Consider the following 23,625-nt stretch of genomic DNA (forward strand, 5'->3'; position numbering starts at 1 on the left):
CTGCTACAAGTGTCTGCATTTTAACCCTCTGAACCCCAAATCTCAAGTTTGAAAGGTATGTTATGTTTAATTTTTTTTTTTTAACCAAAACCACACTATTTATCAGCCAGGAATTGTAAAACCACAAAGAATTGTCAGACTTTTAACCTTCAGACGATTCTGAAATGTATCATGTGTGACGTAGTAAATGTTTGTGGCTAAATTTATCCAAATATATCTTTAATATCACTTAATTCTTCATGTCTCATTTAAAATTTGTCAAAACTAAACCACTGCACAAGACAAACTGTGCATGAAACTAAAGATTCTGTGCAAGCAGTGACTGTATTTATAGAGAGAAGACGTGAATACCAATTTTAAATCACATTTCGAGTAGATCAAAGTTTGAGTTATTCTCAGCAAGTTTGGGTTATTTGGAACACATTTTAAGTCATTTTGGATCATTTCTGTGTCATTTTGAACAATTTGTGAAACATTTTGGACAATATTTAAATCATTCTGGACAAAGTTGAGTTATTATGGACAATTTTGGGTTATTTGGGACACATTTTGAGTAATTTTGGACAAGGTTTGAGTTATTTTGAACAAATTTGGACTCATTCTCAAATTTTGGGGTTGTTCTGGACACATTTGGAGTCATCTTTGACCATTTCTGTGTCATTTTGAACAATTTGTGGAACACTTTGGACAAAATTTGAGCCATCCCGGACAATTTCTAGGTCATATTGGACAAAGTTTAAGAATTTTCAACTGAACTGCCGGTATTGCTTACACAGAGTAGAAAGGCAACAACAACAGAGACTGAGAGGAAAATAAAACATACTGGATCAATACATGTATGTTTTGTAAAACAAGTAATCAAAAAAATGTCAATTCTGTTTTGTTTTGTTTTTCTTTATGATGTAGGTCATTCTAACTGTTACTCTCTACTTCTGTTCATGGTTGTTCTGTTTCTATTGAGGTGCAGGACTTTATTTTACAGGAAAAAAAGAGCACACAGTGAGTCAAAATGTGACAGGAGCAAAGAAATACCCAGAAATTGTTTGGAGATCAGAGGGTTAATAAAAGAAAAAGAAAGCAGTCAGAAGCTTCTTTCCTTTAACTGATACACCGTCATTTATGAGCCACTAGAGGAGGCTATAGGACAGGTTTACTTCTGACTACAAGGAGCTAAAACACATGATGAAGGGGAGGTGTCCTACTTCAATTAAGCTTCATGAATAAAGCATCCAAAAATAGATTCCAACAGTGAAAAATGCTCTCCACCAGTACTCAGCATTCATTATTGCAGCCTCTCTGGTGTGCTCATTAGCTTTAATAAGACTTTGATCTATCTGAGACGCCTGATTCATTGTGTTCATTCTTCTGTTGTTGTTTGTTTCCCAAATCTTAATTCCTCCATCTTTTTCTCTCTTATTTATCTCTCTGAGCGGAGCTGCAGCTCAGACTAAGACTTGGCCTATTATTAATTTATACACTGAATAAAACATGAATGAGACATGCTGTGCTTAATATCTTAGAGCTCAGGAGACATTTGGAAACCACTCTGTCATAATAATCAAGGAAACTGTGCGGAAACTGTAATCGCAGCTAAATACACATGAAAACTATTATGAAATTTAATCAGTGCAGACTATTTTATGATTAAAGTGGCTATAATGAATACCTTTATAACAACAATGTAGTGTAAATCAGTTTTAGCTCAGCTTCTTTTGCTGTCCAGCCCACATCTGAAATGTTCATAGCAGCTTTTGTTACAGCGTGCAGCTGTTTTAACAGAACATGCTCCACTTGAAATGTATTCAAGTTCATGATGTGATCTAAAAGTTCCAGTAAATTACAGGAAAATCTAATTTAACTTCTGCTGTCCACCAGTGAAAAAAATGCAAAAATGTCCCCAAATTGCTTCAAATTTGATAAATCACGGTGGTCAAAGGTGAAACATAGACCTTTGGGTTACATGATGCAAGAAAGAGAAGCTTCCCATGAACGACTGAAAGCTCAGGGAATGTACATCATCTAAACTCTGAATTTGCAGTTATATTGGAGAGATGTCATTCCATGGAAAACTAATCAGTGCCTCCCACCTGATCCCTTCAGAATCAGCTGATTCTTTAAGGTACAATAATTTATGTATATTTAATGAAGCCATGCAAAATGTTACCTTCGTACTATGAATACTTTCAGAGTTGCAGGGCCTTTAAGTACACAGGGGTGGGTCCAAATTTGGTGCCTTTTAATTCAAATTATTTTTCAGTGTTCAGTCCTCATAATTTCATGAGTGAATAAACACAATAAATTTTCACAAAAAAACATTTGAGTTCTGTTAAACTGCATCAAACCAATTTTACATCCGCTGCATCTGCTTTTTGCTGCAGCCCTTTTTTTATTTTTTTTATAACAGGTTTGAGCATCTGTATTTTGGGATAAGTTATATTTTAAACAGCAAAAATGCAGCAGTTTAATGTCAGTAACAAAGAGTCATAAAAACCATCACTGGTAGCCTGGATGTTTTTTTTCTGTTTTGTGATATTTCACCAAAGAAAACTTTAAAAAGTGCATTTTGTTCAACTTTTAAGGGTCATATCAGTGTGTGGGATATATGCCTGGTCAAAACAAAATACAGGATCCTGCATTTGATACCAGCCTTGTCTTTAAAATATAATTAGTTTTAAAATAATTTTCTAATATTTTCAGAAAATACTAACAGTATGATGTGGAATAGACCCTTGGGGAATCCAAAGACAACTGAAAATCACATTTAAAAAGTAAAATAGTGTGTTTAGATGAGTTAAGTGGTGTTTAGATTTTAACATTAAATCCGTTTTCTAATTACGTTGGCAACCATCAGCCAGCAACAGCTTGGAGAAACTGTAAAAATGCAAATAGTTCAATATCTATCGCATGTAGCGTCATCGTTCTTTCCAATGTTAGCAACATCTGTGGACTCAGGTTTCAAGATGTGGGTTTCTACAAAGCAGTGGACAAAAAGAAAACATGCTGCCGAGCACTTCAGGACTGAAACTGAAACTATTAAGACAATTTCAGCCTCTGCTGTTTTTATTTTGACTGATTTTGTTCCTCCAAAATCATCAGTCTGATTTTACTTGAAGTGAGCTGCTGGATGGAAACTCTGATTTCATTCTTTCTTTTAATTTCAACTAATTCATTTTGCACCACATTGAGAGTAGTGCTGAGTGGAAATGTTGTAATAGTTTCTATAATTTATGTTGATCTTTATTTTATTCATAAGGAATGCTGAGACAAGATGAAGTCAAAAAAATGAAGACAAAACCTTTAAAGAAACCCTACAGCAACTAGACTAAAAGTCAATATAAAAGATAAGATAGAAAAACTGGAATTGTAGCGGTTGTATAACAGAGAACAAAGACACCTAATAAATGTCTATTAGATGGAAATAACCTAATTTGCTCTCTACTGCGACTGATAAGGAAGAAGCTCCTCACTAGACTAGAATAAAGGGTCGATCAGGGTGAGGCTACAGGAGAAGCCTAATCACCGCTACACTCACTTTAGTCACATACGGCTTCCACCGATACGTCTTAACCGCGTTCTGCTGCTGCACAAAACACAAAGACGCATTTGGTGTGGTCGTTTATACAGTTCAATAAATTTGTCTGTGGTATAATATGTTTTATTTCTGCAGTGCAATACTGGTTTCAGTATTGATTGATTTATTTTTTAGGCCCATAGTGCAATCTGAAACAGTTTCTAACTTTATTTATTCAGGTACCCGTCTTTGCCTTTTACCACTTCCAGGTTTTTCTGTTTTTTTATTGTGTCTGTGACCTGTGCTCATAATTTCATTCTAAGTGTATTTTAATTTCTTTTAATGTAATAATTGAATGACAATAAAGTAAAAAAGAAACCTAATGAAAAAGTATGTCTGCTACACACAGTGCTTCAAAGTAACAAAGTACTTCTACTCAAGTACTGTACTTATGTTCAAATTTGAGCTGTTTGTACAGTCTTGTTATCATTTTCAGGGCAATTTATAGCACAGTTTTACAGTTTATATTTATTTGACTATTTTATTGTTTATTGGCTTTCCCAATAAATACAGTAGAGGTGAAGCTGATTATTTGATTATTAAATTAGTTGACTGACAGATTGAGTGAAGGTTGAGATGATTTAATTGTAGTATTTATTCGTCAAGTCATTTTCTTTTTTAAAAGCCACATTTAAGGTTTTCCAACTACACACTGTAAAAAAAACTGCAAAAAGCCCTGAAATTTCTGGATACTAGGGCACCCACTATAAAACAAAACTAAACTTTCCCCCTAAAATCAGAGAAAGTAATCATGACATGAAAATGCAGTAATTTTCCATAACTAAAAGCCCCGCCCCGTCCAAATAAGCAGAGGGCACAATGACTAAAATGACAAAATCTGATAGATTTTTGCCAAATTTGGTTTCTGTCATATTAAGTTCTTGGTGTCATTTTGGTGATTGCTTTGTTATTGATTAGGTATGTGATGTAAAGGTGAAAAGGTCGTATTTGGTCACGATTGGCAGCCCCGATTGATTTTGTTTAATAGGGATAATGCAGCCAATTACAAAAATCAAATAATGACCCCCATCACTGGTCGCACATCTCTACAAATATCCAGATTTCATAAAGATAGAAGCAGATTTTAAAGGTTAGTCTGACACAATTCTGGAATGTAAAATATAGAATACATTAAGGCAATGAATGGTCATGTAACAACTATTTACAGCTTTAAGCTGTTCACTGCTTCCCTTGATGACTGAGTCCTGACTGCAATAATTCACTTTTCTTCAGCATAACATCACAGTTGTGTCGCTGTTCGTAGGTCACATGTCAGATTAAATGTGAGAGACAGGATGTATGATGACCAGTGTACATACCGTTGAGTCTCGTCTGTCTTCGATGGGACTGTCTTTAGGCGTGAGGGTGACGGCTAGCTCCAGACTGCCCAGATCCTCATCAGGATAATGAGGGTCTTTCAGCACCAGAGTCACAGGTATCGTTCTGTAACACACAGGTATGAATCAGAGCTGCTACCTACCTGAAAAGTTCTTATATCATTGTCTTCCACAAATGATGTTCAAGCAAAACTGTTTAGGAGTCAGAGGTGGTCTGGGTGGATGGTGGGCATACAAAGCACTCCACTCTCACACCAGAAACCTCATGGTTCTGTGTAAATGCAAGTAAACAAACAAGTCAAGTCACTTGTTTACAGCTATTTGTTTTCATTGTTTTTCATTTATCATTATTGTACAGATTTTTATTTTAAGTCTTTTTTAAATATTTGTTTCTCTACTTGATTAATCTATGTAGTATTTTTTTAATTCTTTTTCTCTCTTTAGTTATTCTTCATTTACCCCTTTTTTTTTAGTTTTTAATTAACATGACAACTTATGACAACTTTTTAAAAAAAATTTATTTAACCCTATTCAGGACTTTCCTGTTGTCATACGTAGAAGGTCTTTCGGGGTCCCCAAGAAAGAATATGAGAATATGTGCTAAATATTTGCTGGTATTCATTATAGACTTTTATACTACGTTAAATACATTTTCTGATAAGTTGATGTATTTTTTGGTTCCAAATGCATGACAAATATCCCTCTTTTTATATTAAAAAAAACAAAAAATCTTCAAAAATAAAAAGCAATACCCGTCACCTAAATCAAATGGCCTGGGGTCCAAAAGACCCCAAAAGTCTTGAATAGGGTTAATTAAAAAATTATTTTAAAAATGTTATTCCATATTAATGCATTTATTTATTTTTTAGCATTTTCTCTTTTTCTATTTCGTTGATGTATGTACGTATGTACGTATGTATGTGTGTATTCTGCATGTTATTTTATTAACCTGATCACTTGTATACATTCAACATTTTATACACTAATAATATTACTTATAGTTTAATACATTTTCTAATTGTTGTATTTGTATTTAACATACTTTTTTTATGTTATCACATCATCTCTTGTTTTAGCTTGATCTCTCTCTATTTTTTCTTTGTGTTATTTAATCAGCCTTACATGTATATGATGGTTCTTAGTTTTGTTTTTTAACACTTTAAATAATTTTTAAATTGACTAAAGATTTTTGTTTGACATTTTTTTATGTTTTTTTTTTTCCGTATTTAACCATCCAGCCATCTAATATCTATACACCGCTTAATCCTCACTAGGGTCGCGGGGGGACTGGAGCCTATCCCAGCTGACTTAGGGTGAAGGCAGGGGACACCCTGGACAGGTCACCAGTCTATCGCAGGGCTACACTTAGAGACAGACAACCAAGCACACTCACATTCACACCTACGGACAATTTAGAATCACCAATTAACCTCAACATGTTTTGGTCTTGTGGGAGGAAGCCGGAGAACCCGGAGAGAACCCACGCTGCACGAGGAGAACATGAAAACTCCACGCACCGGGACGCAAACCACCAACCTTCTTGCTGTGAGGCAACAGTGCTACCAACTGCGCCACCTTGCAGCCCTGAATTTCACCATTTTTTTAAAAAGTTTGCCATAAGACGACATTGGATACCACAAAGAAAAATAAAAAATAACCACAAACAAAACAAAGCAACCCCACAAAGAGACACAAAGCGACCACAGACCAGCACAAAATGATGACCAGGACCAAGTAACCAGAGAAATGCAAAACGAACACAACAAATCAGGAGACTTGTCTTTTGGATATCTAATACTGTATGTGTGTGGGTTCATTACTGTAAGGCGACCTCTCAGTAGCTTAACTATATACAAATTACTCTGCACACTATTCTATTGTATTAGGATGAGCTGGTTTGTTTGTAAAAGGGAAACATGACCAACCTCTGCTGCTCGAGAGACTCCAGATAAAGAAAAGCAGAACCCATGAAGTCGTCCTGAAGGCCGAAGTCGTAGTCAAACACCTGCAGGAGAGCATCAACAGACTCCTGTTCATTACGAATTCTTATGGAAGAGCAGTGTGAGGGCGTCCAGGTCTTTACCTTCACATACAGTGGCTCGCTCAGACTGTCCACTATTAACGTTGTCTTCTCATCCCACACTGGGTTAAGGTTTTTATGGATGGTTTTGCTCCTGAACACCTCTTTACCTGCGAGCTTGAACTTGACATAGGGATCACTGGTGCCTGTGGAGACAAATAAAGCTGTCATGGATCCATAAAAGAGAAGAGACGAGAGAAGAAAGATGTGACTGCACCTCCTCTGTCTCGGATGGCCAGGTTGTGTCCCCTCTTCAGCTCGATGTCCAGCTTGTACAACCCCGAGCTGGGGGCGGCTCGCTCAGGAGGTGCCGCCGAGGAGCACGAAGCTCCCATCCCCTGTTGGAGAAACACATGCATTAATAAGAAGCAACAATCAGCTTCTCCATCCAAAACCGCATTCTCAGAGCAAACTCACCAACATATTTTTAAAAGAAAAACAAAGGCTTGATTGATCTGTTGCTGCAGCAAAGTCGTCACTCCCTCAGCTGCATCTGCATCCACACTAACACTGAAGCATCTAATTCAGCTCAGTAACTCGTCCCAGGGGCGACCACAGACGGGAAATTACGTGAAAGAAGCTTCCTCCCATCAGACCACAGTGCTGTTGAGCTAATTCTTTTTTCCATTTTTCTACCACCCTCGTTTCTAGAGCAGCAGCAAACCAGATACACAACAGATACACATTAGGAAAGTGGCTTTGCAACAGGCTGAACTCCAGCAGCTGCAACAACTGCATATTTACAACATTCTATAACTTCTGCATCATTTAGAACTTCAGATAGCACATATTAACACTGATAGGTTAGTTAGGTATGTCATTTTGTGCCTCTTTGTAGTTATGTTGTGTTTCCTTGGGACTGTTTTACATGTATTTGTGGTTGTTTTATGTCACTTTGTTGTCACTTTGTGTCTATAGCTATTTTGTGATTTATTGTGACTTTATTTTTCATGTATTTGTGGTTGTTTTACGTCTCTTTGTGGTCATTGTGTGTCTCTTTGTAGTTATTTTGTGTTTCCTTGGAACTGTTTTGCATCTATTTGAGGTTGTTTTATGTCTCTCTGTTGTCATTTTGTGTCTCTTTCTGGTTGTTTATTGGGTCTTTGGTGTCAATTTGCAGCTCGTCATGGTCACTTTGTGTCCCTTTACAGCTATATTGTAATTTATTGTGACTGTTTTGCATCTATTTGTGGTTGTTTAATGTCTCTTTGTTGTCATTTTGCATCTCGTTGTGGTTATTTTATGTTCTGTGTGTTACACCTTTCTATCATGGCAGCATGAGGGTTTTCAGCCTTTTGTGCTACAGTAGCTCTTCCCTGAGATCAGAGCCCTGGGGTCAGTCTTCACTGCTAATCCATAATCTTTGGGTGTCCATGATCCTGTCTCCTGCTGTCCAGTTGTCCTTTGTTGGACCACTTTAGGTAGGCACTAACCACTTAATTTAATTTTTACTGTTTTGTACGATGCACCTTATCTGTAGATAAACTAATAAATCTGTAGATAAAACCCACAATGCATGGTGTGTGCTACCTGTTAGCCTTATTAGCCTAAATAGATTCTAAATCAACATAAAAAAACAAGTATTAACAGCATATTAAGTCATTTGAACCTGGTTGTTTTCAACTAAAATGATAAAAACAGACTTGTTTTGACATACTCATGTGAGCACAGTGCAATATCTGACCCACTGCCAACATGGACAAAGAGATAAAAACAAACACTGCACAGATCTGATAATGGCGACTCTGAGGGCAGACAGTCGAGACGGGCAGTATCTGAAACATGACGCATCAATAATGTGGAATACAACCACAAAGCTGCTGTTTAGCTGCAGATAAACACGTGTCACTGCTGCTTTATTTGCAGGTTTCAGTATCCTCCAGTATACTGTTTACCTCCGGCTGTTGTCAATATTTCTGTGCAAGTTTTGGATTAAAGTTTAGAAAATATGACTCCTCTCTTCAGCCAGTGAATGTGTTTTTCATCTTGTATGTAAGCAACAGCCATAATCAAACATCAATCTCACCACACATCATTTTAAATGCTCAAGAACTACTCTACTGGGGCTGCTGCATCCTGTCAACACACAAGCTTCCACTTACAGAGACGCTCTGATCAATACTGCTACAACGTAATAATATATGAGGACTGCTCTACAGGCTGTGGAAAACAAATATGTGCTTTACAGCTCAGACATCCAGAGGTCTTGATGCTGGTGCTCTGATTTACCTCACTGTCTGGACATCAAACCTTGGAAAGCAGCAAATCCTCACATTGGAGAGGAGAATGTTTGTATATATAATGAAATTTTAACAGATATACTTCATAATTGTTCAATCTGAACGGCTGCAAATAGTTTCAACTGTAGCTTTAATATACTGAGCTTCTGGAAAAAGCTTAAAAAATGTTCATTTCAGCCAGCTGGTGTCAAATTATTGTACGAGCTGGAGAAAAGACAAAAGATTATCTGCTTGAAGGTGGAACTTCTGACCTCTCGTTCTGCTATGAAGCAATGTTCCTGTGAGGGATTTTTTTGTCTCGTATACATGTAAATGAATGTCGGTGCCAATGACTGATTTAGAGATAACAGACTAAGAACTCGATAAGTTATTTTGAAGGATTCATGAGAATGTAGAAACTAAAAAAACAATCTAACTTCAAAAGCAGTATAAAAAATAAAAAAAGACATTCAAATTTTAGTCTGCGTAGATGAAAAAACAAGATATCATTAATGCTGCATTGCTCTGTCAGATCATAGTCACAGATGACAAGCTCAGTACACAACAGTATGTTCCAGTGCCTGCTGGGAAGAAGTAAAAAACCTAAACCTATACGGGTCTTTTGGGTCAATCCATGCAGAAACAATCCATCAGTGTTCCTCAGAAAGAGCTGATTAAAAAAAAAAAAAAAAAAAAAAAAAAACTCCAAAAACTTTAATGAAGCAATGTGACATTTTACCTTCACCCCCTCATTTTTAGACTTGCAGGTCTTTGAAACACAAAAGGTGGATCCAAATTTTGTGTTTCTAATTCATTTTTAGGCCCTAATAGTTAATAGGAGACTGATGCATACATTTTTGTGTCCTGAAAAACATATTTGAGCTCTATTAAAAAACTGTAACCAAATCAATTTTACATCCACGACAGGTATCACAAACTAAAGTAAAAATCTCATTTTTGATAACTGAGCATCAGTATCATTGGATATATGTCACAGTTTCAACAGCGAAACTGCAGCACTTTAATCTGTTTTGCATCTGGTTTCTTATTCACCAAGAAAAACTTTCAAAAGAGTATTTTAGGTAAACTCTCCAGGGTGATAGATGGTTGGTCAAAACAAGTTACAGCAAATAAAAAAATCTATTTTTTAGCCTACATTTTGATCAGGCACACCTTCTAGGGAAAACTATTTTCTATAATAGTCGTATCTGAACACTGGTGAATGTAGCTTCTGGCTGTAAATTGGAGAAACATCACATGTTTCAAATCCCATTGCCCAAACCAGTTTGCAGCATTCAGAGCTTGTTTGAGAGTCTTTCAGATTCTCCTCTGATAGTGTTCAGTTCTTGTTCTACCCTGTCTGGACTGTTTCCATCCTCAGATTGTGAATGATGGTAAAAATGTGTAATCTTGGTATCCAGCTATGCAGGAATGATCATAGTTTGAATTCCTTCAGTAAACAGAATCTCAAATTTTATATCTTAGATCAGAACTACAGTTGAGAGAGATTTAGCTGCTGCTTTAAATTAACAACATGTCATCACAATGTTCATGCCCTGTTACTGTTGGTGAACTGGGACAGATCTGGTGAACCCAGTCTTGTTGCTCTGTGATGAAGGAACCTAAGTCTATTGAATGTGACCTCCTTTTAGCCTCAATCAGGTCTAGCTCAAATAAAGTTGTGATTTAAACGCCTGTTGTTTCCCTTAACTGTTCACCAATCATGCTTACTGTCAGAAAAAAAAGCTTGGTTTGGTCAAAGTACATGGTTCTAATTGATGGCAGTGAGGCTGTAACAACACACAGTATCAGCAGCTTCACAATCATTATATCTGCTGTTCTCACAGTTGACAAACTCAACCAGAAATCCGTTACACACATTATGAAACACACTTGCTTCCTGAGGCTGAAAACTTTCTCGAGTGTGCCAAGTTCTGCTCTGGCATTTTGCAAGCGGCGGAAATTCCACCGGGCACAAAGTGAAAACGAGGTAATAAAATAAGTGTGTAACATGAGGAGGCGGAGTGTGTGTCTGGTTGGCTGTGTGGAGGAGGTATGTAGGCTGGTGGAACGTTATGTAGTCTCTGTCTTCAGCTGAAGAAACTGGGGTAAGTCCAGTTCAGACCTGATGGAGTTAAATAAGGATATGGATGAAGTGTGCCAGGTCAACGTTACATAGCTAAAAGCAGTCATATGCCACTGTATAGAAACCAACAGGATGAAAAACAGCTGCCTATTTACCCATTATCTTTCCTCTGGACTCGTGTTGGTGTCCCCCTTATGAATTTAAGTCCAACGATTACTCTTTTTTAGCTCTGCTTTTGGCCACTATCAACCCCTGATGGAAGCATCTGGCTCTTTAGTTTAATACTCAGCTATACTCAGGTGCAGGTTGTGTCCGTTTCTTTGAAAAAAAAAGCCCTGTTGTGATTGAAAACGATATTATGAGAGCCATGTTGGTGAGCCTAAACGGCAAGCTTGTAGGCCGTAAAATCAAAACAATGAGCTTTAAGATGCTAAAATAGTAACAGAGCTGCACAGAGCAGTTTTAAAGTGGCAATGCTGATATTTTTACATAATTTAAATCTGGAGTCTATCCCAGCCGACTTAGGGTGAAGGCAGGGGAGACCCTGGACAGGTCACCAGTCTATCACAGGGCCACCCTTAGAGACAGACAACCAAGCACACTCACAATCACACCTACGGAAAGTTTAGAATCACCAATTAACCTCAACATGTTTTTGGACTGTGTGGGAGGAAGCCGGAGAACCCGGAGAGAACCCACGCTGCACAGGGAGAACATGTAAACTCCTCGCAGAAAGATCCCGGTGCCCCCACCGGGATGCGAACCAGCGACCTTCTTGCTGTGAGGCAACAGTGCTACCAACTGTGCCACCTTGCAGCCCGCAAAGATTATTATAATTGTTATTATTATTATTTATGATTATTATATGGACTATAAAATACATGACACAGTGAAGCACATTACACACACACTCGTAGAAGCACATACGGACACACACTCACATACAATGCAAATTAAAAAGACACTGATGGTTCCAGTTCTGAGCGTCCTTTAGCAAGTTTTTCAGTTTGTTTTTAAAACTGCCGTTAGAAACAGTTTTTAATGTCATCAGGTTGGGCGTTCCACTGAGTCGTAGCTTTTACAGAAAAAGCTGACTGCCCAAAGATAGTGCGTCGAAAAGGTAGAGAACAGTCACTTGTGGAAGATATCCTTGTGGATTTTATGGATTGTGTCAGGCGATACTGACTGATACTGGCACAGCAGAGGAGGGGCCAGATCATTGTCAATTTTTAAAACAAGACACATATTCGACAATAACTTAAAATTTTCAAAGCTCAGAAGATGATGCTTATCTAAAATCCAGTGGTGGTATTGTATTGATGGATAGCAAATTCATATAAGCGTCCAGAGCAGAGGTCAGAATGTGATTAGCTTAGTTTAAGCATTAAGACTGGACACTGGGGGAAACAGCTAGCCTGGCTCTGAGTAAAGTTCAAAAACACACTCAACCTCACCATTTAAAGCTTTGTATCTCATGTGTTTAATCTCTACACAAACTCTGTGAGGTTTTAGGGCGAGGTACGGTCCAAGGTGAGGCTAAAGTTTATCCATCCACCCAGCCTGTCACTCCCACTAAAGCAACCAACTGTTGTTTGCAGATGTTTGTATTGTTGTTTTGCCCTCTGAGCTGCAGCAGGAGAGTCGTTTGCCTCAAATCTAGGCTTACAATCACAATATTTGATCAAAATCACTTTTTATTTTACACGTCTCCACAACAACAAACCATTTCCACCAGACTCTGTGAAAAAATAAAAATGCAGATCTCTGCAACACAACTGATACTCGGTGACTGAAATTCACTGAGCTTTCAGATGAACTGCAGACTGTGTTTCCACAGAGCAGAGACAAGACGACAAGAAAGACTGAGAGGAAAATAAAACACACTGGATCAATAAAGTTCAGCATGGCTCATGTTGGAAGATACTTTCAGTGTGGTGAAATATCTTTCTACAGCTGACGTGCAGAGTAGTGGGACAAAGTTTGTAGATGCCGTAAAAATGTAAATAGCTAAATATCTATAGCGTGTGGAGCCTCCTTTTTCCCCCCAGTATTAGTAACACCTGTTGGAAACATGTTGGACATGTTGATTCCATTTTTTAAAAAATTCTTATTGAAATAATTAATCAAAGATAATTAACTTTTTGTTGTTTATGATTTATGACATTATCACTGTGTCATTACAGCACATAAGACAATTCTGAGTTCTCTCTCTTTCTATCCATGGTTGTGCTGTTTCCATAGAAGTGCAGGATTTTATATTGCAGTGAAAATGAGCGCAGAGTGAGGAAACCGCCCAGGAAATGCCTGTAGTACAGAGGGTTAGTAAAACCTCCCCTGTAAATATCCTCTTTCTGTGGCCGTCTGAAGCAGCTCCTGTGGTGGTAGATTTATAGCTTCGTCATGGCAAAGCAAAAGTGTCTAAACTCACACTACATCTAATCACCTCCGTGGGTGTGAATGGGGAAACACACGAGGCCAAAAACTGCAACAAATCCAGTCCAAGGATGAGTCAGGGTGTTTACGTTATAGGAGTTACTGCCAGAATTAACAAGCTGCTTAGGAAGGATTAACTGTCTTGTGGGAGTAAATCAGGAAGCAAAGCAGCATCAGAGAATAGCATCAGATTGCACACAATCCCATCAGCTGACAATGATGCGCGCCTATTTTAGGACTGTACAGTTCTGTGTTTACACATCTGTGCACCAGGCTGTGGGCCACAACTACAACTCAATATTCAGTCTATTGATTCATAGGCCTATGGTTTGTTTGTGAAATACCAAAAACAAAGTATAAAATCTCACCATCACACTTTCCCAGAATTTTCGCTTTTTTTGTCCAACCAGCAGCTCAAGACCCCCGAAATATTTCCTTTATTATCATAAATGACAAGAAAAGGAGCATCCTCTGATTTAAGGAGCTGGAAGAAGAAATTGTTTGGCATTTCTGATTGGATTCATTTTCTTTTTCAATTAAATCGTTGCAGTGGTGCCTTATTTATTTATTTTCAATAAACTTGTAGCCTCATCTTCACGTGTACTATATATTGTAATACTGTCGTTGTACATCAAGAATGACATAACGTGTAGTAAGTGGAATTTACAGGCGTTGGCTGTGGAGGCTGAAAATCAGGTCAATACAGTCAGCTGCTGAGGAGAGCTGATGGTGAGTAACACACTGTGCAGTAAATCTCCTTCATGTCAACAACAGAGCCACAGCGTGATGGCTGAGCCTCACGGGCCCTTTAACATGAACACTGATGCCAGAACACACTGTGGCGATCAATAGTGTAACTGAAAAGCACAGGATGCTCACAGAAAGTGGAAGATGAGTTTAAGAGAAGTTCAGCCTAACACACTTCACTGTACAGTTTCATATTTTTGCTCATTTATAATTTGTCGTAAGTTCAGATAACCCACAAAAACACATTTTGTTCAAACTTGAAAGTATCAGTTCCTGTAGTTCAAACAAAGTGGCTGCACATGTCTGTCTGTGCAATCACAACCACAAGCATGTTTGTCACACATAATTTCTCACATGGAGCAGAGTCACCTCACACCCTGCAGATATTAAAACTGCAGACTGCATAGTAAAACACTGTAGAGCATTGTGAATGCTGCTCAGCTTCAGCCATGTGCTCTGTTCACACACTTCCAGACAAGTCCTGGTCTCCTGAAACAGTGTTGATGCAGGCATTAAGGGATAGTCACTGACAATAGTTTATATTATAATAAATCCCATGAAAAGAGTTATCAAAGACAGACAGTTGATGCTGGTTAGAAATATTTTTTCTTAGTTTGTCAACAACACCTAAACACAATTGCAAAAGACTGCAACATAAGATTTCTCAGAACAGCAAGAACATGAGACAGAAACAGGGATGAGCCGTCCAGTATTAAGATAATAGAATATAACACCAAAGAAAGTAGGTCATATGTAGACACAGGATAACATGAATACGCTCAGAACAAGAGACTTGAGAGCTGTTGAGAGTGCTGGAAAATTGTACTCAAGTAAAAGTACTGTTACTTTATAAGTAAAATAGATAGAAGTACACTCTTAAAAAAATAATAGAATAATCTTTGGGTTTAAACAAAAAGGAAACAAAGCACAATAGTCAGCATCAATCTTTTTAAGTTATGAAAACTTCTCATGAAATTATGTCCAAACAGCAAACTACACTGAATTAGTAAGACACAGATGCCCTGATATAGACCGTTTCTGCAACACAAATATATATATATATCTCAAGTAATCGCAATCGCAATATTTTCTACATACAGAAGAATATGTGCAATATCTTAATATGTGCACATCTTAAAGAGCAGACAAAGTAACAGTTACTTCAAATCAGCGCTAATGCTAGCATGCTAAGCTAACTTGCTTGAATGCACTTTCCAGGTGGAAGATAAACTGAGGCGCAGGATCTATCTACAAATGTTGAATGGTGTCTGGGGACAGATGTTTTAAATCACTCTTAGCTGATCTCTAACTATAGACTGCATATAAAAGATGGACGTAGCCACCGTAACGCTACACGTTAGTTTGTGGACTGAAGCCTCAAGTTTGAAATTTGGCCATCAAAATTATGTTTTTTGGAGCCACAAGCGGGCTACAGCATGTAGAGGAGACGTGTCAGAACCACACAAAAAATACTGTTGGCTTAATGGTGGTTAAATTTAGCTCAGGGAGTTTTCAGTGGTTAACACAGGTTACCAACCAGACACTGCTAGCAAACCTGCGAGCTCTGTCACCTGCTGATGCTAGTGCTAGCTTGTTCAGCATGGTGCTTCCATAACTCAGTTTAGCTGTGATGTTAACTTGGATGTGAATTTTGGCTAGCAAAAAGCACGCTCAAAACACAATGTACTCACCGGAAAGAATGAACAGCCAACAGCTGAGTGTCTTTTAGTACGACTGACCACTGAAGAAGACATTTTCATTAACTTTCATAAACTGAAAACACACTGAAGGGTCAACACCCAAACACAAGATCATGGCATTTAAATACACATCGCTATGGATACGCCTTGCTAGCCTCTAATTCGATTAGTAGGTTGCTATGGTAGCAGCTTGTCAATCATAAAGTAGCTCCACCCTAAATCAGATCCTGCTTTATCATCTGTTTTACTCAAAATGGAACCATAATTTACTTAATAGACATCATGTAGTATTGAAGGAAACATAAAATGACTAATTCCACCATAAATTCAGAAGGTTCACTGAGGTTCTGCTCACTGATGTGTTGTCATATCAACCAAATCTTCCATCCTTTCATTCAGGACTTCCATATTGCCACAGGTAGAAGGTCTTTCAGGGTCCATTAGACCCCAAGAAAGAATATGTGCAAAATATTTGTGGGTATTCATTATAGACTTTAATACTATGTTAGATGAATTTTCTGATAACTTGATGTATTTTTGGTTGCAAATGCATGACAAATGTCCCTCTTTTTATATTTTAAAAAAAAATCTTCAAAAATAAAAAACAATACCTGTCACCTAGACCAAATGGCCTGGGGGTCCAAAAGACCCCAAAAGTCCTGAATAGGGTTAAAGCTTTGCGTGCAAATGTAGAAGGTGAAGCCTGGTCTGGTCCCAGACTGGGTCACTCATCACCCTCAGGAGGGAGATGAGTATTGATCAAGAGGGAAACCATAAACATCAATCAAGTACTGTATATTATCTTTAATTCCATTTTCACTGACAGACCCAGTCTGTGCAAAGGAGAATGTGCACATTTTCTATAATAAATACGCAACTTCCTCCCAAATTATTGTTGTTCTTTAATTTCAAACAATATTTCTGATACTTTATTTGGTCACCAATTAGTTCCACATTTCATTCTGGAAATTGTGTTTTTATGTAAAATTATTCCAAAAACTGCAGAAGTGTTGCATAAACATGTAGTATAGCTGCTAAATATATCCCAAAACTTTAAATATGTTCATTATAATTTCAACATGTACTCTATTTGTCAGATTGCTGTAATGTAAAACTATCCTATTATTCAGAACAGTTTGTTTTTTCTTAAAAATCAAATCCATCTTTATCCAAAATAATCTGTTTTTCTGTTTTCTCGATGTATATAATTCACCTAATTGTAAAGAAACAGAACACACAGTCTGATGAAGCTCACCGACAGCAGCCGTCCACATGAGGACATGACGGAGAAGTAGTCATCACTAGAGGCACAGCGAAGTAACCCTCGGATCGCCTGACGGGACTCTGCCACCGGGGCCTCGCTTAAAAAGAGATCCAGGGTCGAGCAGGAGGCAGCAGGATGATACGAGTGAGAAGGTGTGGTGGAAGGTGGACGGAGGTGAGTTCTTTAAAGGAGAGCAACTGACACTGATGATTCTTCCAAACTGACAGAAAAACAAACTTCGAAAAGTAAAAAAGTCTCCAAAGAGAAGCAGCTGAGCTGAGCAGGTGACGAAGCTGAATGAATGACGGAGCAGCAGGTGAGTGGGAGGGCGGAACTACACTGGTTGGTTCAGCTCTAATCCTTGACAGTGGATTATGCCTGACTGGAGGTTTGTACTGAAGGAACACGAGACAGGAGTCTCCCACAGACAGATTTACATCCAAGTGAAACTCTTGCAGCGTGAAGTCCAAGTTTGGGGTCAGAAACAGGTCAATACCCAAACAGCCCTCACAGATGAAGGGCTGAGATATATTAGATGGTAAAATAACAGTTGGTTTGCATGTTTGGTGTGTTGGATGCAGCAGAAATGCGCAGGTGTAAGGTTTTGATTGACTCTGATTAAAACGGAAAAGGACCTGGGGACTGAGCTGGAGCTTCTCAGACACAGCAGGACTTGTGGGGAACTCCTGGCCACAGGGTGCTGGTGGATCTGCTGGAATGAACCTTATCTGGTGAGGCTCCAGTTCTTTTTAGACAGCTATGTGTGCTTCATCAGTCTATAGAGAGATGGCATTCAGTCAAACAACGCGCACAGAGGTCAGAGTTAGGGTCATTCCAGGTAAAATTAGCCAAACCTTAAAAAAGTCGTTACCTGACCCCTCAGAATCAGATGATTTTATATGTATAATAACATAACTAAAGATCACACAACCGCTTACCTTCATTTCTATCAATATTGTCTCAATTACAGGCCCTTGAAGTACGTGACATGGGTTGAAATTCTGCTCTATTTATCTTGTGGTATTTTTTCATTATTTATGAATCCTCATAACTTATAAATGAAATTTCAAGGCTGAAAAACACATTTGAGGTCTACTAAAAACTACAACCAAATCTATTTTACATCCACTCCAGGTGTCACAATCTAAAGACAAAATCTCCTTTTTGTTCAGCAGGATTTTCTCTGTAATCAGCAAAGAACATCAATATCATAGAGTATCTCTCAGTTTTACCAGCAAAACTGCACCAGTTTAATACCTATGACATAAGAGTCATACAGGAACAAGCATTGGTGACCTGGATGTGTTCTTTGACTTTAGAAAGTGAATGTTAGGAGAACATCCCTGGTTCGCATCAGGGCCTGGGATCTTTCTGTGTGGAGTTTGTATGTTAATTCTGTGTAGCGTGGGATCTCTCCGGGTTCTCCGGCTTCTTCCCACACAGTCCAAAAACATGTTGAGGTTAATTGGTGATTCTAACTTGTCCGTATGTGTGAATGTGAGTGTGCTTGGTTGTCTCTCTGTGTAGCCCTGCGTTAGACTGGTGACCAAGGTCAGCTGGGGTAGACTCCAGCCCCCCGTGACCCTACAGAGGACTAAGCGGTGCATAGATGATGGATGGATGGGTGTGAGGTCAACTTACTTTGACATTTGACATTTCATATCAATTAATTCGATATTTTGACCTAAATAAAGTTCTGTTCATTTAAATTCATTTGCTAATAATTAATTTGATACTTTGACCTACCTAAAATGACAGCATCATGCCGTTTAGCAGCAACAACAAAACAAACACCCTGAAGTAGTGCTGCTATCAGGCTTTGACAGCGATTAATGCTACTTGAGCTCAGGGTTCACACTCACTTTCCCTGATAACATCATCCAGTCTGGCGGCTGTTTGTCTTCTGCAAAAAGAGCCAAACATGTTTACTATGAACCTTAAAACATACGAGCTGATTGTTATTTCCTGAGTCAGCCGCTGTGCAGAGCAGTTCAGCTCAATCAGTGACACATCATCAATAGCCAATCACAGAGCCGCCACTGCACAGCCTCCTCATAAATACAGGCCTGACAGCAATCCAGCCGCTCACACCGTTCAATTACTTCTGTCCAATTTGGGGAAGCAATGACTTACAGCTACCACTTTCTCTTACAGGTCTGGTTAACATCATTCAAAGGGCCAACAGCTGCATGCAGGAGTCACAAAGAGCAGGCAGATAAAGAATCTATCAGCTCTGTCTGCTCTGACAGCCCTCCACACAATAAAAACAAAACAGCCGTCACTGTTGGAAGAAAGCTCCTTCACTTAACCCTGTCCACCCTGGAGCTCCCTACAACAACAGACTACTGCATCTGTTAGAAAAACACATTCACCGAAGAGACTGCCTGGTACAACAGTGACTCAACTGGATACAGAGCTGCTGTGTTTCAATTCTGTTGCATCACATCTGGTAGAGCAGCAAATAAATAATTTGAAGAGCAGGATCGATAATATCTGTGTCACTGACTCATGGTGATAAGGCTCTGCCCTTTAGCTACAAAGGTCTCCGTAAGAAACACAAGACCGCTACAAGATAACATGAAGAACAATCGCACAGAGACACAAAATGACTACAAAGAGATGACAAACACAAAGAAACACAAAGCGACACAAAACACCTACAGCAAAACACGAAACAGCTTTGACGAAATGACAAATTAAACTGGATCCCCTACAAAGAGGAAGAATCACAAAAAAATTACAAAGATGCGACACAACTAGAGACACCAAATGACTACAAACAACATGGCTGCACGGTATTGTAAATGGTCTACACTTACATACTACTTTTCTACCTTAGTGGTACTCAAAGCACTTTACAATGTTTTCTCATTCACCCATTCATACATCAATGTATGACAGAGCTGCCATGCAAGGTGCTTGCCTCCTGCCTACTGAAGCAACTTCAGGTTCAGTGTCCTGCTCAAGAACACTTTGACTTTGGAGAGGCGGGGGATTGAACCATCAACCTTGCAATAAGAAGACAACCCACTCTGCCACCTGAGCCACAGCCACCCACACAGCCATGGCTATCGCGTGTCTCCTTTAATATGTGGGGTCTTGTTCCTCTGTAATAGAGTGGAGGGCCTTTCACATATAGGTTCTGCTACGGCACTTATCCAGGTTGTCTTCTCCTGACTAGATCCTTGCTTGTGTTGTATCTACTCTCAGACATACGTCGCTTTGGATAAAAGCGTCTGCAAAATGAAACTGTAGAACTGTGAAATGTAGGTGCCCAGGGGTTCATTGTTTTTATGATCCATCCGAAAAGTTGTTTACTTAGTAATTTACAGTCTAGATCAGGTGGAGGTAAACCTGTCTTTACTGTTGGCAGTGGAGACGATAAGACATCGTTTTGACCCGACGTGACAGATGTCAACAAGGACCTGCTACTCTGGAACATATGTTCTATACATGTCCAAAATTGAACAGCTTTTGGGAAGCTATTTTTGATTATTTGACTAAATCCTGCAATACCTCATAAAAGCTATTTCCCTTTACGGCCCCGTTTGGAGTGACCCCAAGAAACATCAGCCTGACTAAACTACAAGCCAACATGATAGTTTTCTGTACGCTCATAGCTAGAAGGATGATATTGCTAAAATGGAAGGAACCAAATACACCTGTGTAAGGTCACTGGGTGAAAGAGGTCATGTACTATGTCCCACTGGACCAAGATTTGCTATACTGTAAAAGGGTCAGTTCAGAAGTTCTCTGATGCCTGGCAACCTTTCTGAGCTCACTTTGAAACTATAAATGTGGATGACTTTAAATTGTAGAGTGTAGAGTACACGTATATGTGTATATGTAATATGGAGTTGTGTATGTGTTTGTATGTTTTTCTTTAACTTTCTGGCTGTTTTTTTTTTTGTCTTCTTTCATGAAATGAGTAAATGTACTTTGCCCCGTGGTGTACGCTACACAGAAGGCCCTACAGATCTGATCTTCATTAGCTTTGAAACAAGTTACTCTTTGTAATTGAATCCTTATCGCCTCTCCCAACATTTCTTAGTTTACTGCAGCTTTCGCCTCTAAAATCCTCCATCAGCTCCACCAGCTGGGTCTCTCTATAACGCCACCTGAGGACATCACTAATTGAGGCTCCCTACATCTAATTACACTTGGACATTTTTCAGTTCCAAAAAAGGTGCCGCCATGGGATTAATTCTAACACATTTACAATCCCCTGAGTATTGTTTGTTTATTCATTTACAGTGCTGCAAGCTACACTCTTCTAACACTCTGAAACTGGCCACCCTCCACCTGTCTCAGCTGCAGCCGAGTACCCTCGTGATTACTTCACTTTGGGGGGGATTCGAAAAAGTCTGAACACCAGTTTCCTGGATTACGTGCCAATTTGTTCGTTTTCTGCTGCCGTATATGTTGGAAACGTCTTTATTAATGTAAAGAAAAACACAGGCTACAATTCAAAATGTAATAGAGTATACTGTGGTGGGGCTGTAGTTGTTTGAGCTCATGATTCATATTCTGAGAGTGAAAAAAAAAAACAGTTCATTGGACCCCAAGAAACAATATGTGTAAAATATTTTTTGGTATTCATTCTAGACTTTTATACTGTTAAATAAACTTTCTGATAAGTTGGTGTATTTTTGGTTCCAAATGCATGACAAATGTCCCTCTTTTTATATATCTAAAAAAAAAAAAAAAACAATACCTGTCACCTAAACCAAATGGCCTGGAGTCCAAAAGACCCCATAACTCCTGAATAGGGTTAGGGTCATGCCACAGCATTTCAATGGGAGTCAAGTCCGGACTTTGACTAGGCCACTCCAAAACCTTCATTTTTTTTTTTTTTTTTTTAAGCCATTCAGAAGTGGACTTGCTGATGTGTTTTGGATCGCTGTCCTGCAGCAGAACCCAAGTGCGCCTCAGCTTGAGGTCATGAACTGATGGCCGAACATTCTCCTTCAAGATTCTCTGCTAGAGAGCAGAATTCATGGTTCCATCAATCACAGCAAGTCATCCAGGTCCTGAAGCAGCAAAGCAGGCCCAGATCATCACTCTACCACCACCATATTTGACTGTTGCTTTTCTGAAACGCTGTTGCTTTTACGCCAGATGTAACGAGACACACACCTTCCAAAAGTTCAACCCAAAAGTTTTAGGAATCATTCAGATGTTTGTTTGCAAAAGTAAGAAGAGCGTTTATGTTCTTTTTGGTCAGCAGTGGTTTTGGCCTTGGAACTGTACCATGGATGCCATTTTTGCCCGGTCTTTTCCTTATTGTTGAGTCATGAACACTGATCTTAACTGAGGCAAGAGAGGCCTGCAGTCCTTTAGATGTTGTCCTGGGTTCCTTTGTGACCTCCTGGGTAAGTCGTCACTGTGCTATTGGGGTCATTTTGGTTGGCCGGCCACTCCTGAGAAAGTTCACCACTGTTCCATGTTTTCTCCATTTGTGGTTACTGGCTCTCACTGTGGTTCGCTGGAGTCCGAAAGCTTTAGAAATGGCCCTGTAACCCTTTCCAGACTGACAGATGTCAATTACTTTATTTCTCAACTGTTGGTAAATTTCTTTGGATCCAATCATTTTGTTGCAGCTTTTTGAGATATTTTGGCCAACTCCATTTTGTCAGACAGGTTCTATTGAAGTGATTTGTTGATTGAATAGTTCTGAAGGTAATCAGACTTGGACGTGGTCACTGAAATTGAACTCAGCTGTCCAAAAAATGTGATATGCCACAGTTAATTCATGATTTAACAAGGGGGGTAATTATTTTTTCACACAAGACCTGGTAGGTTTGGATAGCTTAACTGCATTTTGTGTTTACTTTGGTCATATTTGTCTAATATTTAAATTTGTTTGATGATCTTAAATATTTAACTGGGGAATTTTTTTTTTTTTTTTAAAGAATTTGGGAAGGGGGCAAATACTTTTTTGCGGCACTGTATATCTAACTAGTGACTTACTCAAACTTTAAAAAATAAAAATATAACTAAGATATAACGCAAAATGTAAATGCATTTGCAAACATCAATTGCAAATGAGGCTGCAACTAACAATTTTATACACTGCTGATTAATATATCAATTCTTTTAATGATTAAAACTTAGCTGGTCTATAAAATGTCAAATGGGGAATGGTAAATAAAATGCTTTTCAACGGAATTCAAATTTACTGTGTCTTA

General features: G+C 38.6%; 1 protein-coding gene across 2 annotated transcripts in view; it reads right to left on the minus strand.

Annotated features, from left to right (window-relative positions):
- The window catches only part of mctp1b (multiple C2 domains, transmembrane 1b), a 46,728-nt gene that overhangs the window by 19,849 nt on the left and 3,254 nt on the right, over positions 1-23,625 (minus strand). For both annotated transcript variants that reach the window (XM_008280762.1, XM_008280761.1), the window contains exons 2-5: positions 7,206-7,326; positions 6,992-7,134; positions 6,834-6,913; positions 4,891-5,014 (exon numbers count right to left, since the gene is read on the minus strand). In XM_008280762.1, coding sequence (XP_008278984.1) covers positions 4,891-5,014; positions 6,834-6,913; positions 6,992-7,134; positions 7,206-7,326 — 468 coding nt within the window. The remainder of the gene's footprint in view (positions 1-4,890; positions 5,015-6,833; positions 6,914-6,991; positions 7,135-7,205; positions 7,327-23,625) is intronic.

The sequence above is a fragment of the Stegastes partitus genome, unplaced genomic scaffold, assembly GCF_000690725.1.
Source record: "Stegastes partitus isolate 25-593 unplaced genomic scaffold, Stegastes_partitus-1.0.2 Scaffold209, whole genome shotgun sequence".
NCBI lineage: Eukaryota > Metazoa > Chordata > Actinopteri > Pomacentridae > Stegastes > Stegastes partitus.